Below are 17,110 nucleotides of genomic sequence, written 5' to 3'. Positions count from 1 at the left end.
GAGATACTTAAAAAAGTCTTGGTTTAAGTGACACTTCCTCAGAGATTTCTTTGACCATACTACTTAAGGTAGCTTTTTCCTCTAGTATCTTTCATTGTTATGCTTTAATATATCATCATGTTCTTATTCTAAAGTTATCTAAATTTATCACAATTTATAATTATTTTGTTTGTTTACTTATCTACCATCTGTCTCTCCTTTTAAAATGTAAGGACCATGTCTTTCTTGTTCTTTTTATTCTCAGAGCCTAGCACAGTCTGACAAACAGTAGGTGCCAAGTACTTGCTGACAAAGGATGAAAAAAATACCCATATTTATAACTTAACTTTCCTAAAAATGTAGTGTTTTTGCTATTCAGACTCAACCAATTTCCCTGGGTCTGATTCCCAAGTGTTGCTCTAACCTCTCAGCTCACAGAGTCCTGTTAATACAGTTACTTTAGGAGCGACCTCACGGTTCTGTAACCACTGTAAGGAGCTATCTCAGTCAGCACACTGGAAGCTTATTTAGAAAGAGAACCATAAACTCCTGCTCTTTCTTGCTTGTCACTGCATCTTAACTTAGCTGGCCCTTGATGATTTAATAATTAACTCATTCAATAGTGAACACCCACTATGTGCTAAATAGTGGGGAAAGGGATGTAGTGCAGGACACCATAAAAATGATCCCTGCCCTCAAAAACTGATAATAAGGTGGTGCATACAAGTCAATAGGCAGTTATGAAACTAGATAGTAAGTTCTATGACGGGGAAGGCAGAGCATGCCATAGCAGGGCCAATGGACACAGGCCTGGGTATTCAGCTGAACTTCTAGGAATAGGGGAGCATGAAGGATGGAGTGGATGTAAAGGCTTAATTAAGCCCTCGGCTGAATGCTAAATGGATGCAATATGACAAACAACCACCAAAATAAATAACATTTAAATGGCACTTATTAAGTGCTATGTATCCTTCTGAGCACTTTACATATACTATTTAGTATATATTATTATTGCCAACTACATATATTATTAATTTATTCAATACTTACAACAATCCCATAAGGTATGTACTACTATCACCTTCATTCTACAGGAGAGATCTGAGGTGCAGACAGCTAAGGCAAGTCTCCAAGGCCACCCAGCTAGCAAGTAGCAGAGGCAGGAGTTGAACCTGGGCAGTGTGGAGCCAGAGTCTGAGTCCTTCACAACCCTGTACTATACTGCTTCTCAAAAGTATTACCAATTGTTTTTATCCTATTTTTTTAAAGGTTTATTTATTTAAGTAATCTCTACACCCAACATGGGGCTTGAACCCATGACCCCAAGATCAAGAATCACATTCTCTTACGACTGAGCCAGCCAGGCACCCCTCTTTTTCTATTTTTTATTTCCTATAACAAGAACTATTTACTTCAATACATGCTATGTTTTCAATAGCCATCATTAGTAGTAAATGATTAAATAAAATTAGCTCCTTTTCAACTCGGAGCTTAAGATATAGATGGCAGTTTGTGGGGCGCCTGTGTGGTTCAGTCGGTTAAGTGACTGATTCTTGGTTTTGGCTCAGGTCATGATCTCAGGGTCATGAGACTAAGCCCCTGTGTGGGGCTCAGTGTTTACCGGGAGTCTGCTTTTCCCGCTTGCACACATGTGCTCTCTCTCTAAAAATAAATCAATCTTAAAAATAAAAAAAAAAGATATGGATGGCATTTTGTAACATAACTTTAAGAGATGACTAATTATTACCAAATGTCTGATGAATATATTTTAAGAAACACTACATTTGATTGATGATTTCACTACCCCTTAAAACAAAAGCATCCAATGGAAAAAAAAAATGTGCAAAAGACTGTCTGGCATTTTCTACTTAATGCTGAATGTACACACAACATATGATCCAGCAATTCCAATCCGAGGCACCTACCCAAAAGAATTCTTTCTCTCTCTCTATATATGTAAGTATATACATAGGTATATGCTATAGAATATTTACAGAAGCCCTCTTTATAAGAGCCTTACACTGGAAGCCACCCAAATGCCCCTGCCCATCAACAGCAGAGCAATTAAATTATTATTTATCACAGCTGAATACTAAACAATAATGAGAATGAATGCTCCACAAGTACATGCAACAACATGAATGAATATGCAAACAGAATGTTAATGAAAGAAGCCAGAGACACAAACACAAGAGTGTATGATTCCATTTATGTAAAGTGCAAAACTAGGCAAAACAAATTGATGCTATTAGGGGGCAGGACAGTGGGTTTCGTGGCTGGAAGGGAGCATGAGGACGCTTATGAGATGCTGGTAATGTTCTGTTTCTTCAACTTGGTGGTGGTTGCTCAAGGTCTGGTTTGTGAAAATCCATCAGGTATACATTTATATATACTTTTCTGTATATATGTTTTATAAAAAGTTAATTGGAAGTTGATATTATCTTAAACATATGGTCTATAATTTTTAACAAATTTTGATGAATTTTATATGAGTGGAAATAATTATCATCATCATCTAATATTTGATTGCCAACCATGTGGCAGGTACTGTGTTAAAAGCTTTATCTGAATAAATCTCAATCCTCACAAACATCTTACAGAAACAGGCACTATTGTTAGCTCCATTTTCCAATAAGAAAACGGAGGCTCAGAGACATTAAGTAATGTGTTAGAGCAGAAAATCAAACTCAGATAATCCTAACACCAGAGGGTACATTCTTAGCCATCTAGTTATACTAGATTTCAGTTAGCTATGTCAAGGCAAGAGAAACATACTGGTCTTAAAATTTACTCTACATAAATATTTACTCACATTATTTTCCCAGTGGAACCTCAAATTAGAAGAAACACTAGCCATATTAAAGTATAACAAACAACAGCCTAGACAATTTGTTTCCCACAATTAAAACTTTCGTTAGTTGCAGCATATTTGTTCAGGCCTGAGAAAATATGTTAAGGTGTCCAAAAATACACTCTACTTTTCTAACTCAATTCTGTCCCCTAAGATTTTTTAGTCCAGTAAAAAAATGTATGTCTTTAAGACTATATAGCATGGCAGAAAAATACCAGTATTAAGTAAACTATGATCAATCTTTTAGTGTGCTAAGTCAGTGGGCTGTATCTGAGACCAGGCTGACGACTCACATTCACAATGTGGAGTCACCAAGCAAGTTCATGAACGGAAACAGAACAAATGCATTATGTAATAAAGTTTTAACAAAGGTAACACAGGGAAAATAATTCCATAATTAGCTACAGCATTTGGTAATTTACCAACATTAAATTTACCTCTTTGGAGGGGGAAGCGGGAGATGTGAAAATTGTCATCCAATAGGACCATACAAACATAACAAAGAACAGATGGAAAGCCACAAGGTAAACAACGGCCTTTCCTGGTAAATAAAAACAAATAACATTTCATTGAATCCAGGTGAAAACAGGAAAAAGCATTACATTAAAACACAATATTTAGGGTCAGGAGGCTTAATCCAATAAATACCTTAATCCAAACCTACTGAAGACATCAAATTTATAAACTCCTTTATCTGAATGACCTACCATTACAGATACGAAGAAACATTCAGTTCCCGCATTTAAGGGTTATCAGCCTGGTTTATAAGTAAAGACTTGTAGCCTGAGATGAGATTTGATTTTATTAAACTGCTGAACATTTAAGTTGAAACACCCTCTTCACTCACTGAATTTCAAGCTCTTCCTAAAAATTACATTTTGAATGACTTAAAAATTATTTAAGACAGCTTCCATCACTATGAACATTAAATTCAAGGAATTACAAAGTAATAAAGGAAGTTCCCACCATTGTGGATAATGAGTAATCTGAAAAACTCAGTTCCTGGATTAACCAGAAACATTACACTAAATTTCATTCTCCTTTCAACATAGACTAACGAAAAATTTTTACCCATTTAAAATTTCTGCAATAACTGTTTCACAAGTGGATTAGTATAAACATTCTAACGTCTTTATCTCCAAATATTAACTTATCACTGATATAATTTAGGGCTTTTTGTTGTGTTCTACAGTTTTTCTTTTTGAAAGAAGTAGGACTAGTTTCCATAGGAAGCAAGAACTATCTACCAGGTGCTTAACTTTTTCTGTTTGGAATGAGACACCACAAATCCACTGAAGAAAACAAAGCAGACACAAGCTTCAAAGTTTGAAATTCTACTCATTTTTAAAGTTCAGATCAAATATTACTTCTTCCACATAAGCCTTTTCAATTATTTTTAGAATTCATTACCTCTTCATACTATACTCCCCCTCTAATCTGCTCAGACTTTAATTAAAGCACTTAATTTGTTTTATTAAAGCTAGTTGCTTAATATTGATGACCTAATACATGAGAAACATTTAAAACAGCATCTGGCACATAATAAATCCTTAATAAATACTGGCCATTTTAAAAAAAGTAATCTCTACACCCAACTGGGGTTCAAACTCACAATCCTGAGATCAAGAGTCACACGCTTTACTGACTGAGCCAGCCAGGCACCCCAATACTGGCTATTATTATTATTACTATCCAAGAATCTTTCCTCTCAAAACCTGGTTCTTTTTGCACGTTCCCTATTTCCATGTTTCCCAAGTTTAAGGAATGATAGAAGTTTTCACTGGTCTGCAAAGAACAATTCAAAGTACTATTCTTCCTTTTGTCTGAGGTTATTTCTCCTTTCACTTTTGGTTTTAAAAAATGTTCTTTTTAAATAAAATAATGTTAAAAAAAAAATTAACAGGGCGCCTGGGTGGCTCAGTTGGTTAAGCGACTGCCTTCGGCTCAGGTCATGGTCCTGGAGTCCCGGGATCGAGTCCCGCATCGGGCTCCCTGCTCGGCGGGGAGCCTGCTTCTCCCTCTGACCCTTCCCCCTCTCATGTGCTCTCTGTCTCTCTCATTCTCTCTGTCTCAAATAAATAAATAAAATCTTTATAAAAAAAAAAAAAAAAAATTAACAACTCGTTGGACCCAGCCTTTTCTTTTGCAATTATACTGGGGCACATATGGTCTAAGAGAACAGAACCATGAGTCCCACAGGAAGCCAGGGCCCAGTAACTCCTCACATCGCACAGCTAATCAGCACAAAGCACCTCAAATTCTAGTTCCTCTCTTTCATTATTTTCACTGCCAGTGTAACAGCTCATAAACTGTTGCTTAACTCATTTGGATCACTGCAAAAGCCGACTGGTCTCCTTCCCTCCAGTCCATCTCAATGGCCAGTGTAAATGTGTTGTTCATAGTTTCGACTCCACCTTGGCTGTCATGTTCCTGGGAAATAGCTCCATGTGCATGACTCATGACTGATGAATGTATTATAAAACACTGGGACTTCCTGCTAACCATATTTGACCACAGCTACTCAAATCACTACTTCCACCTACTGAAAGCCTATTAGAAGGTATATAATGTGTACCCTATTTCTAACCCTCACTGTAGTCCTGGAATGTATTCTTTCAGTTTATAAATGTGAAAACCGAGGTGCAGAGAATTTAATATCCTGCCCAATGTCACTTAGTAAATGATAAAGCCAGGATTCAAACCCATATCTGCTCGATAAAAATCCAAGGTTCTTTTCATTATGTCATACCTAGAAGTCTATTTTCCTCCACTTTACCCATCATCTTAGTAGTCACATCCTATTTCAGAGCCAACATCTGATGCCAAGACAAAAATCTTACCACAACTTCCTTCTATCTTCAAATTTGCTTTCTTTTCATGTCCACTAAAACTGATTATCATCCTCATTGAAAATTTTGGCTTCTCAAAATCTGCATTCTCTACCATCTCTGTTCCCTCCAGGTTGAACCTCATGGTCTACCTAATGGATTCAATATCATTCCTTCATTTGATTTTCCTTTGGAAAAGTATACTGGAGCTCAGTCTCCTACTGTTACATGAACACTGAGGCCATTTACCGAGTTTGCAATATTATCTTCACCTAGCTCACTTCACTTTTTAAAATTTTTGCCTGGCCGCCATATTCAGTCAAGTTTGTCAATCCTCATCTGTATTCTACTGTATAGCTTTGAGATAAACGGTAACCTTGAGGTACTTTAAACTTCTTAATCATTTAGTTACTTACAACTAAGGTCAGCATATAAAATATACTCCCAAAATATTTTTAGAGTATTTCTGCTCTCCATAGATATAAGAACAAAATGGTGTCTGCTTTAAAAAATCTTAACCCTCAGTTAAAAAAAAAAAAAACTGATATATCTCTTAGCATCATGCCTGGAATGTAATAAGTACTTAACAAATGGAAAATAGCAAACTATAATGTAAAGGATAACAGGAAATACTGCTTTTATATAAATTTGAAATAATGTGATTGTTAATAAGAAAACTTCTGATCACATATACATGCTATAAACCATTAGTTAGAAGTAATAGATAAACAGGGTGCCTGGCTGGCACAGTCAGCTGGTAGGCCGACTCTTGGTTTCAGCTTGGGTTGTTATCTCAGGGTCCTGGAATCAAGCCTTGTGTTAGGTTCTGTGCTCAGCACAGAGTCTGTGTGAGATTCTCTCTCCCTCTCCCACTCGTGCTTTCTCTCTCTCTCTCTAAAGTAAGTAAATAAATCTTAAAAAAAAGTAATAAAGTAAAAGCTTAGTTAACTAAGCAAATTAAATCAAAGCAAAAAAAAAAAAAAAAAAAAAACCAAAAAATAAATATATAAAAAAAAAAAACTGATTCAAAAATCACCTGTAAATGAATTTAAAAAAACAAAAAGGCAAACAACCTTGTCAAAAGACTCTTTGAAAGACATGGGGAAAATAGCTCCAAGAAATAATTAGACAAGTTAGATGTTCTTTCCTAAGTACTCTTTCAGAAGTTCTCTGCCTTCTGTATCTGTGCTTTCACATATAGAAAAGTTTTGATTTAAAGGAAGAAAATCAAGCCTACCAAGATTGAGTCTATATTTATTCCTCCTCAACCCTGGCTAGAATTGAGAAATCAGATTCAAAGGCAACTTGAGATTTACATGCTTAATGCCTAATTATTTCCAATAAGAATAAATATTTATTAATAATTTCTAACCAACTATTTTGGAAATCCTCTGAATTTTCATATCTCAAATCAAATTTCATTTTTGAAATTTGATCTCAATAGACTTAATATTTTCTTTTAGCTTGGTGAAATTCTGAGCAATGAATTTTTCCCTCTAGGCATTATCTCATTAACTAGTCATTATAAAAAGTAGAATTCCCTTTCAAAATGAACTAGTAACACAATTTACAAATTTACAGTCTGGTTATTTTGTTAAATGTCTGTGAGTAGTAAAGTACTATTTTTAACAAATATATAAACAAGAGAACCATAAATAAAATTTAGACATCACGAAACAAAGTCTGCTCAACCCTAGCTAGAACTGTTTTAAAAATCTTTGAGGGCGCCTGGGTGGCTCAGTTGGTTAAGCAACTGCCTTCGGCTCAGGTCATGATCCTGGAGTCCCGGGATCGAGTCCCGCGTCGGGCTCCCTGCTCAGCGGGGAGTCTGCTTCTCCCTCTGACCCTCCCCCCTCTCATGCTCTCTCTATCTCATTCTCTCTCTCAAATAAATAAATAAAAATTCTTAAAAAAAAAAAATCTTTGAGTCACTACTATCAAGCATTCTGAAGAATATCCAAGGCATAAATATGTACATAAATATATCAAAGAAGTTTGGGTACTAGATGCCTTACAAAATAACAGCTACTTCAATTTATATAAATAACACAAATGAAAATATATTGAATAGGAATAAACACAATACTGTATCTCCTTTTAATTACTTAAACTTTAAAAACATATATTTTCTTTCTGAAAACAAAAACACATATAGTCATCACTAAATAAAAACTATGTGGGTCACAATTAGGATATCATAAGTATTCTACTTAAATTGAGACTTAAGGTGCCTTACCGTTTTCTCCATTTCCAGAGAGAGTAACTAGAATAGAAGAAAAATAGTGAATAAATAATACACTTTAAACAATTTGTAGATACATTTTATTTCAGATTGACTACTCATCTTAACATCATTTTCACAAAAATAAAATTTAGTTATCAAATGTAAACACTAATGCAAATTCAGGATTGCACTTAAAAAACCCTAAAAACACTAAAATGTTAAACATAAAATTTTTCTTTATCAACACTGCAATCACATTAAAATTTTTTTCAGACTTTTGTTAATTTTAAGTCCATTAATATCGTTATAGTTAGGTTTCCTTTAGCTCTTACTTTATTGACACCTACAGAAAGAATAGGACTCTCCTCTATGGTGCTCATGTCATCAGTCTGTGATGTACCTTACCAAACTTACAAGCTATACTCAAGACAACTTGTGTTTTTCTATAGAAAAAGGTACAGGAACTTATCCTTGTTAATTTTAGAGTGCTTCTGATTCCTAGCCTAAGACCCTGGGGATTGCTATTTATTCTTTCTCTAGAGATAGTCCAATGGCCTCTAGGTCCTGTTAATTCTACTACCTATGACTCTTCAAATCTGTCATCTACTCTCAATTTGTCCCATTGCGTTATTTCAGGCTCTCCTCCAACATAATAGCTTAAAGACTTTCAACTATTGGCTTAACACACCTCACGACCAGCAAATCTGATGGCTGAATAGTCTTCAACACCTCCCAGTCACTTACATAATAAAGTCCAAAATATTCAGGGTAACAACTATAGTCCCTCTGTGATCGACAATCTGCCTACCTCTCCAGTCTGTCATTTGCCCATACCTACCATCTAATTATCCTGAACAAATGGCAGTTTCCTAAATACATCAAGCAGTTTCACAGGTGTTGTGCCTTCCCCTATTCATCCTCCAAGGCCCAGTTTAAATACTGTCACCTCTGTAAAGCTGTCCTGAGTCCCTCTTTAGGCAGAGCAGATACTCCTTTATATCGCCACTGCTCATTTTTCCATCTCTACCATACTACCTCATTTTTTTTTTTTGCAATTACTTAGTAGTATGTCTATCTCACCCTACTGGACTGCACAAGTGTGCAATCATGTCTTAGAATAACAACTCTAAAAGTTATTATTAGCTCTATTTTACAGATAAGTAAGCTAAGGCTCAAAATAATTAAATGACTTGCCTAAGATCACAGAACTAGTACATGTAGTGTAGACAGATATCTGAGCTCAAGTCTACTTTGACTTGTATTATTTCCTATAGTGTCTCTCACCTTATTCATTGTTTTAGTTCTAAAGCCTGGCATACAGCAGCAATGCTTCAGCAATGTTTGTTAATCAATAACCATTTTTGACTAAAATCTATTGATAAAACAGAGGAGTACCTGGACACTTCCTTAATAAACTAAAATATATCTACTTCAATCCCCAAACCAGCATAATTTAATGAGAAACACTACAGAAGTAGTCCCACTAAGGTTTAGAAATAAAATAAGCAAGTTCATGATTTTTTTTTTTTTTAAAAGACTGTTTTAGAGAGGCGTAGGGCTTCTTCTCAACCCATCTCAGGTCAGTCTGGTAGAACACTAGGGTAGTTAGATCCTGGGCTGGTCCCCTCTGGCCTCACAAAGCATTTCCCATTTATGCTAATATACACTAAAAATACAATTTTCAATGCTGTGAAATGATTGGGAAGCACTATACAAGGCACACAATTCTGAGAAATAAATTAGTAGTTTAAAAATGGAAAAGAAGCAAATGTATCACTATTTGCAGATTATAAGACTATATGCCTTTATAGTCAAAGAAAACCAACTGAAAAACTATTATAAACAAGAGGTGGTAGTGGCATACAGAAATCAGTAACCTTCCAGTAAACATGCAATCACTATATAGAAATTATAACTAAAGAAAAGTTTTATTTATAAAGCCACCTAAAAAGATAAAATTCCAGGGACAGACATAATTGAGCAAGATTACACAAGTGCTCCACCCAAGGCCTCCACTGATACCATATGGGGAGAGGTGCATTATCACTGCCCAGGGAGGATGGAAGTCTACCTACTGCCCAGGACTTGACCTTCTCTGACACCACCCCAGTAGGAAAGTGGGGAGATACAAGAGGTGTGCCTTGTTACAGCTGAGCAAGGGGGAAGTCTAAGCTCATACTCAGCCTCTGCTGGAGAAAGTGGGGACAGAGTGCAGTTTTCCCATCATTTTTGGCTGAAGTAGGGCAGTTACTGCCTAGTTTTGTCTTGCTATAGGTAACCCCTTTCCTGTTTGACTAAAGAAAACCAGCTTTTTTGGGGGCTTTTCATCGGTGCTCATTGGTATTTCCAGGTTGCCTGCTTCTCTAGCACACAGGATAGGATATAAAGAAAACCCAGGGAATTCACCACCATATCATTTCTCAGGTACCAAGGTCCCCAGCTGATCTGCCTTTCTCTGTCCATGTTTCAGAATTGTCTTATGTTTGCTTTATGCATAATATCTAGGGGTTTTAGTTGTACTTAGCAGGAAAAATAGGAAGAGTATGTATTCACTTGTCCTGGAACTGGAAATTCTAATTAACAAATTGTTTCTTTTTACTGCTGAGTAGTATTCTACTGTATGGAGGCAGCACAACTTGCTTATCCATTCACCAACTGATAAGGCACTTGCTTTCAGTTTTTGGCTATTATGAATACTCCTGTGCAAGCCGTGGGTGGACATATATTTTCATTATTGGGGTAAATATCTAGATATAAGATTGCTGGATCTATGTTTAACTTTATTAGAAACAGCCAAACTTTTCAAAAGTGGTTGTATTGTTTTACATTCCCTACCAAAAATGTATGAGTTACAAGTTGTTCCACATCCTCATCAACATTTGGAACGGTCAATCTTTAAATTTTTAGCTATTCTAAAAAATATATAGTGATATCTCATTGTGATTTTGTATTTCCTTAATGACTAACAATGTTGAGTATCGTTTCACATGCTTATTGGCCATCCCTACACCTCTTCTTTGTGAAGTTGTGTGTTGAAATTGTTGGCTACTTTTTGATCATTATCTCCCTTATTATTGAACTGTGGGTTCTTTATATACTCTGGATATAGTCCTTTAACAAATATATTCTGCAAATATTTCCTTCTAGTCCATATGTTGTTTTCTTTGAAGAACAGAAAAGTTTAATTTTAATGAAGTCCAATTTATCAATTTTTTCTTTTATGGTTCATGCTTCATGTCCTTTTTAAGAAATCTTTGCCAACCAAAAGACAAAAGATTTGCTCATATGTTTCCTTCTAGAAGTTTTAGAGGTTTCACATTTAGGTCTGTGATCTATTTTAAAAGCTGATTTTTAAAAATATGGTATAAAGTAAGGGTTGAGATGAATTTTATTGTATATAGATGCCCAGTAGCTCCAATATTGTTAGCTGAAACTCCTTTCTCTACTGAATTGCCTTGGAACTTTTGACAAAAATTGATTAAAAATTAAACTTGTACGTGTAAGGGTTTATTTCTGAACTCTATTCTGTCCTATTGATGTATATGTCCATTCTTATCCCAATACCACATGACTTGATTACATGTAGCTCATAGTAAATCTTGAAACAAGATAGTGGGAGTCCTCCAACTTGTTCTTTTTCAAAAGTGTTTTGGCTATTTTAGGTCTTTTGCATTTCCATATAAATTCTAAGCTTATCTTACTGATTTCTTAAAAAAAAAAAAAATGCCTGCTGGGATTTTGTTTGGCATTGTGTTGACTCCCTAGATCAGTTTGGAAAGAACTGACATCTTAACAATAATCAGCCTTCCATTCTATGAACACAAGTGTATCTCTTCATTTTAGATTTTATCTCATCAATACACAAAAACTTGTAGGTCTTTTGTTAGATTTATCCCTAAAGTATTTAATTTTTTTTTTAAGATTTTATTTATTTGACAGAGAGAGAGAGACAGCGAGAGAGAGAACACAAGCAGAGGGAGGGGCAGAGGAAGAGGGAGAAGCAGACTCCCTACTGGGCAGGGAACCTGATGCAGGGCTCGATCCCAGAACCCTGGGATCATAACCCATAACCCAAGCCGAAGGCAGATGCTTAACAACTGAGCCACCCAGGCGCCCCGTATTTAATGTTTTTCATGTGATTATAGTGTTTTAAAAATTTCAATTTGTAATTCTTGGTAGAAATATAACCCATTTTTATTGATCTTGTATCCTGTGAACTTGCTAATAAATTCAATTACTAGTTTTTAGTAGTGTTTTTGTCTATTCTTGGGGATTTTCTACATAGATGATTTGTCTGTTAATTAACAGTTTTACCCCATTACTATCTATGTATGTGCATACACTTTTTTTTAAGATAAAACACCTTATGAGTTCATAGTAATAATTCAAATTGAAGTTTGCAAAGTTTTTATCATTCATTTTTTAATTGTATCTTTTTTTTTCTTTTTTTAACCACTGAGAATCCTGGTTCTCAAGGACAGAAAGGATGAAGAATTAGAATATCACATTCATTTTTTCTTTTCTTTTTTTTTTTTTACTTCTTCATTATTGGTGTATAGAAATTAACAGATTCTCTTTTTTTTTTTATTATGTTATGTTAGTCACCATACAATACATCATTGGTTTTTGATGTGGTGATCCATGATCCGTTGTTTTCGTATAACACCCAGCGCTCCATGCAGTACGTGCCCCCCTTAATACCCATCACCGGGCTAACCAATCCCCCCTCCCCCCTCCCCTCTAAAACCCTGTTTGTTTCTCAGAGTCCATAGTCTCTCATGGTTCATCTTTCCCTCCGATTTCCCTCCCTTCATTTTTCCCTTCCTTCTCCTAATGTCCTCCATGCTATTCCTTATGTTTCACAAATAAGTGAAACCATATAATTGACTTTCTCTGCTTGACTTATTTCACTTAGCATAATCTCCTCCAGTCCCATCCGTGTCGATGTAAAAGTTGGGTATTCATCCTTTCTGATGGCTGAGTAATATTCCATTGTATATATGGACCACATCTTCTTTATCCATTCATCTGTTGAAGGGCATCTCGGCTCTTTCCACAGTTTGGCTATTGCGGACATTGCTGCTATGAACATTGGGGTGCATATGGCCCTTCTTTTCACTACATCTGTGTCTTTGGGGTAAATACCCAGTAGTGCAATTGCTGGGTCATAGGGTAGTTCTATTTTTAAATTTTTGAGGAACCTCCACACTGTTTTCCAAAGTGGCTGTACCAACTTGTATTCCCACCAACAGTGTAAGAGGGTTCCCCTTTCTCCACAACCTCTCCAACATTTGTTGTTTCTTGCTCTGTCCTTTTTTGCCATTCTAACTGGTGTAAGGTGGTATCTCAATGTGGTTTTGATTTGAATTTCCCCGAGGGCTAATGATGATGAACGTTTTTTCATGTGTCTGTTAGCCATTTGTATGTCTTCTTCAGAGAAGTGTGTTTTCATATCTTCTGCCCACTTTTTGACTTGATTATTTGTTTTTTGGGTGTTGAGTTTGAGAAGTTCTTTATAGATCTTGGATACCAGCCCTTTTTCTGTAGTGTCATTTGCAAACATCTTCTCCCATTCTGTGGGTTGCCTCTTTGTTTTGTTGACTGTTTCCTTTGCTGTGCAGAAGCTTTTTATCTTGATGAAGTCCCAAAAGTTCATTTTTGCTTTTGTTTCACTAGCTTTTGGAGATGTATCTTGAAAGAAGTTGCTGTGGGCGATGTCAAAGAGGTTACTGCCTATGTTCTCCTCTAGGATTTGGATGGATTCCTGTCTCACATTGAGGTCTTTCATCCACTTTGAGTTTATCTTTGTGACTGGTGTTAGAGAATGGTCGAGTTTCATTCTTCTGCATGTGGCTGAATTTTCCCAGCACCATTTATTGAAGAGACTGTCTTTTTTCCATTGCATGTCTTTTCCTGCTTTGTCAAAGATTATTTGACCATAGAGTTGAGGGTCCATATCTGGGTTCTCTATTCTGTTCCATTGGTCTATATGTCTGTTTTTGTGCCAGTACCATGCTGTCTTGGTGATCACAGCTTTGTAATATAGCTTGAAATCGGGCAACGTGATGCCCCCAGCTTTTTCTTTTTCCACATTTCCTTGGCAATTCGGGGTCTTTTCTGATTCCATACAAATTTTAGGATTGTTTGTTCCAGCACTTTGAAAAACGTCATTGGAATTTTAACCGGGATGGCATTGAAGGTATAGATTGCTCTGGGTAGCATAGACATTTTTTTTTTTTAATTTTTATTTGAGACAGAGAGAATGAGAGACAGAGAGCATGAGAGGGAGGAGGGTCAGAGGGAGAAGCAGACTCCCTGCCGAGCAGGGAGCCTGATGCGGGACTCGATCCAGGGACTCCAGGATCATGACCTGAGCCGAAGGCAGTCGCTTAACCAACTGAGCCACCCAGGCGCCCCGGTAGCATAGACATTTTAACAATGTTTATTCTTCCGATCCATGAGCATGGAATATTTTTCCATCTTTTTGTGTCTTCTTCAATTTCTTTCATGAGTGTTTTGTAGTTCCTAGAGTATAGATCCTTTACCTCTTTGGTTAGGTTTATTCCGAGGTATCTTATGGTTTTTGGTGCTTTTATAAATGGATTCGTTTCTCGAATTTCTCTTTCTACAGATGCGTTGTTAGTGTATAAGACAGCAACTGATTTCTGTGCATTGATTTTGTATCCTGCCACATTACTGAATTGCTGGATGAGTTCTAGTAATTTGGGAGTGGAGTCTTTTGGGTTTTCCACATAAAGTATCATGTCATCTGCGAAAAGAGAGAGTTTGACTTCTTCTTTGCCAATTTGAATACCTTTTATTTCTTTTTGTTGTCTGATTGCTGTTGCTAGGACTTCTAGTACTACGTTGAACAATAGTGGCGAGAGTGGGCATCCTTGATGTGTTCCTGATCTTAAGGGAAAGGCTCTCAGAGCTTTTCCCCATTGAGGATGATATTCGCTGTGGGTTTTTCATAGATGGGTTTTATGAACTTGAGGAATGTTCCCTCTATCCCTATACTCTGAAGAGTTTTAATCGGGAAAGGATGTTGTATTTTGTGAAATGCTTTTTCTGCATCAATTGAGAGGACCATATGGTTCCTCTCCCTCCTCTTATTAATGTGTTCTATCACATTGATCGATTTGCAAATGTTGAACCACCCTTGCATCCCGGGGATAAATCCCACTTGGTCGTGGTGGATGATCCTTTTAATGTATTGTTGGATCCTATTAGCTAGGATTTTGTTGAGGACTTTGGAATCCATATGCATCAGGGATATCGGTCTGAAATTCTCCTTTTTGATGGGGCCTTTGCCTGGTTTGGGGATTAAGGTAATGCTGGCCTCATAGAATGAGTTTGGAAGTTTTCCTTCTGTTTCTATTTTTTGAAACAGCTTCAGTAGAGTAAGTGTTATTTCTTCTTTGAATGTTTGGTAGAATTCCCCAGGGAATCCATCAGGCCCTGGACTCTTGTTTTTTGGGAGGTTTTTGATCACTGCTTCAATCTCATTACTGGTTATTGGCCTATTTAGGTTGTCAATTTCTTCCTGTTTAGTCTTGGCAGCTTATAGGTTTCCAGGAAGGCCTCCATTTCATCCAGATTGCTCAGTTTATTGGCATATAGTTGTTGATAATAATTTCTAATAATTGTTTCTATTTCCTTGGTGATAGTCGTGATCTCTCCCCTTTCATTCATAATTTGATTAATTTGGGTCCTTCCTCTTTTCTCTTAGAGAAGTCTGGCCAATGGTTTATCGATCTTATTAATTCTTTAAAAGAACCAGCTTCTAGTTTCGTTGATCTGATCTACTGTGTTTCTGGTTCCTAATTCATTGATCTCTGCTCTAATTTTAATTATTTCTCTTCTAATGCGTGGCTTAGGCATTGTTTGTTGCTTTTTCTCTAGTTCTTTAAGGTGTAGAGTCAGTTGGTGAATTTGGGATTCTTCTATTTTTTTGGGTGAGGCTTGGATGGCTATGTATTTCCCCCTTAGGACCGCCTTTGTAGTATCCCATAGGTTTTGGACCGATGTGTTTTCGTTCTCACTGATTTCCATGAATTGTTTAAGTTCTTCTTTGATTTCCTGGTTGACCCAAACATTCTTGAGCAGAGTGGTCTTTAGCTTCCCAGTGTTTGAATTTCTGCCAAATTTTTTCTTGTGATTGAGTTCCAGTTTCAAAGCATTGTGGTCTGAGAATATGCAGGGAATAATCTCAATCTTTTTGTATCGGTTGAGACCTGATTTGTGACCCAGTATGTGGTCTATTCTGGAGAAAGTTCCATGTCCGCTCTAGAAGAATGAGTATTCTGTTGTTTTACGGTGGAATGTTCTGTATATATCTATGAGATCCATCTGGTCCAATGTATCATTCAAAGCTCTTGTTTCCTTGTTGATTTTCTGCTTAGATGATCTGTCCATTGCTGAGAGTGGAGTATTGAGGTCTCCTATAATTAATGTATTGTTATCAATATGACTATTTTGGTTAACAGTTGGCTTATGTAGATGGCTGCTCCCATGTTGCGGCCATAGATATTTACAATTGTTAGATTTTCTTGTTGGATAGACCCTTTAAGAATGATAAAGTGTCCTTCTGTGTCTCTAATTACAGACTTTAGTTTAAAATCTAATTTGTCTGATATAAGCATTGCTACCCCAGCTTTCTTTTGAGGTCTGCTGGCATGGAAGATGGATCTCCATCCCTTCACTTTCAGTCTGGATGTATCTTTAGGTTCAGAATGAGTCTCTTGTAGGCAGCATATGGATGGGTCCTGTCTTTTTATCCAATCTGCAACCCTGTGCTGTTTTATGGGAGCATTTAGGCCATTCACATTGAGAGTGATTATTGAAAGATATGAATTAATTGTCATCATGTTGCCTGTGAAGACGTTGTTTTTGTAGATTGTCTCTAAATTTCTGTTGTATATCACTCTTGGGGTCTTTCTCCTTTTATAGAATCCCCCCTTAATATTTCTTGCAGGGCCGGCTTGGTCACATATTCTTTCAGTTTCTGCCAGTTGTGGAAGCTCTGCATCTCTCCATCCATTCTGAATGAAAGCCTTGCCGGATAAAGTATTCTTGGCTGCATGTTCTTCTCATTTAGTACCCTGAATATGTCTTGCCAGGCCTTTCTGGCTTGCCAGGTCTCTGTGGATAGGTCTGACGTTATTCTGATGTTCCTCCCTCTGTACATAAGGAATCTCTTCCCCCTAACTGCCCTTAAGATGGTTT

At 36.6% G+C, this 17,110-nt stretch overlaps 1 protein-coding gene across 2 annotated transcripts in view; it reads right to left on the bottom strand.

The window, feature by feature from the left end:
- The window catches only part of ZDHHC20 (zinc finger DHHC-type palmitoyltransferase 20), a 77,454-nt gene that overhangs the window by 38,630 nt on the left and 21,714 nt on the right, over positions 1-17,110 (bottom strand). For both annotated transcript variants that reach the window (XM_021678325.1, XM_021678326.1), the window contains exons 2-3: positions 7,895-7,921; positions 3,268-3,371 (exon numbers count right to left, since the gene is read on the bottom strand). In XM_021678325.1, the coding sequence (XP_021534000.1) occupies positions 3,268-3,371; positions 7,895-7,921 (131 nt within the window). The remainder of the gene's footprint in view (positions 1-3,267; positions 3,372-7,894; positions 7,922-17,110) is intronic.

Source organism: Neomonachus schauinslandi, chromosome 3, assembly GCF_002201575.2.
Source record: "Neomonachus schauinslandi chromosome 3, ASM220157v2, whole genome shotgun sequence".
Classification (NCBI taxonomy): domain Eukaryota; kingdom Metazoa; phylum Chordata; class Mammalia; order Carnivora; family Phocidae; genus Neomonachus; species Neomonachus schauinslandi.
Note: the sequence above shows the minus strand (reverse complement) of the source record. Positions and strands in the feature narration are given on the sequence as shown.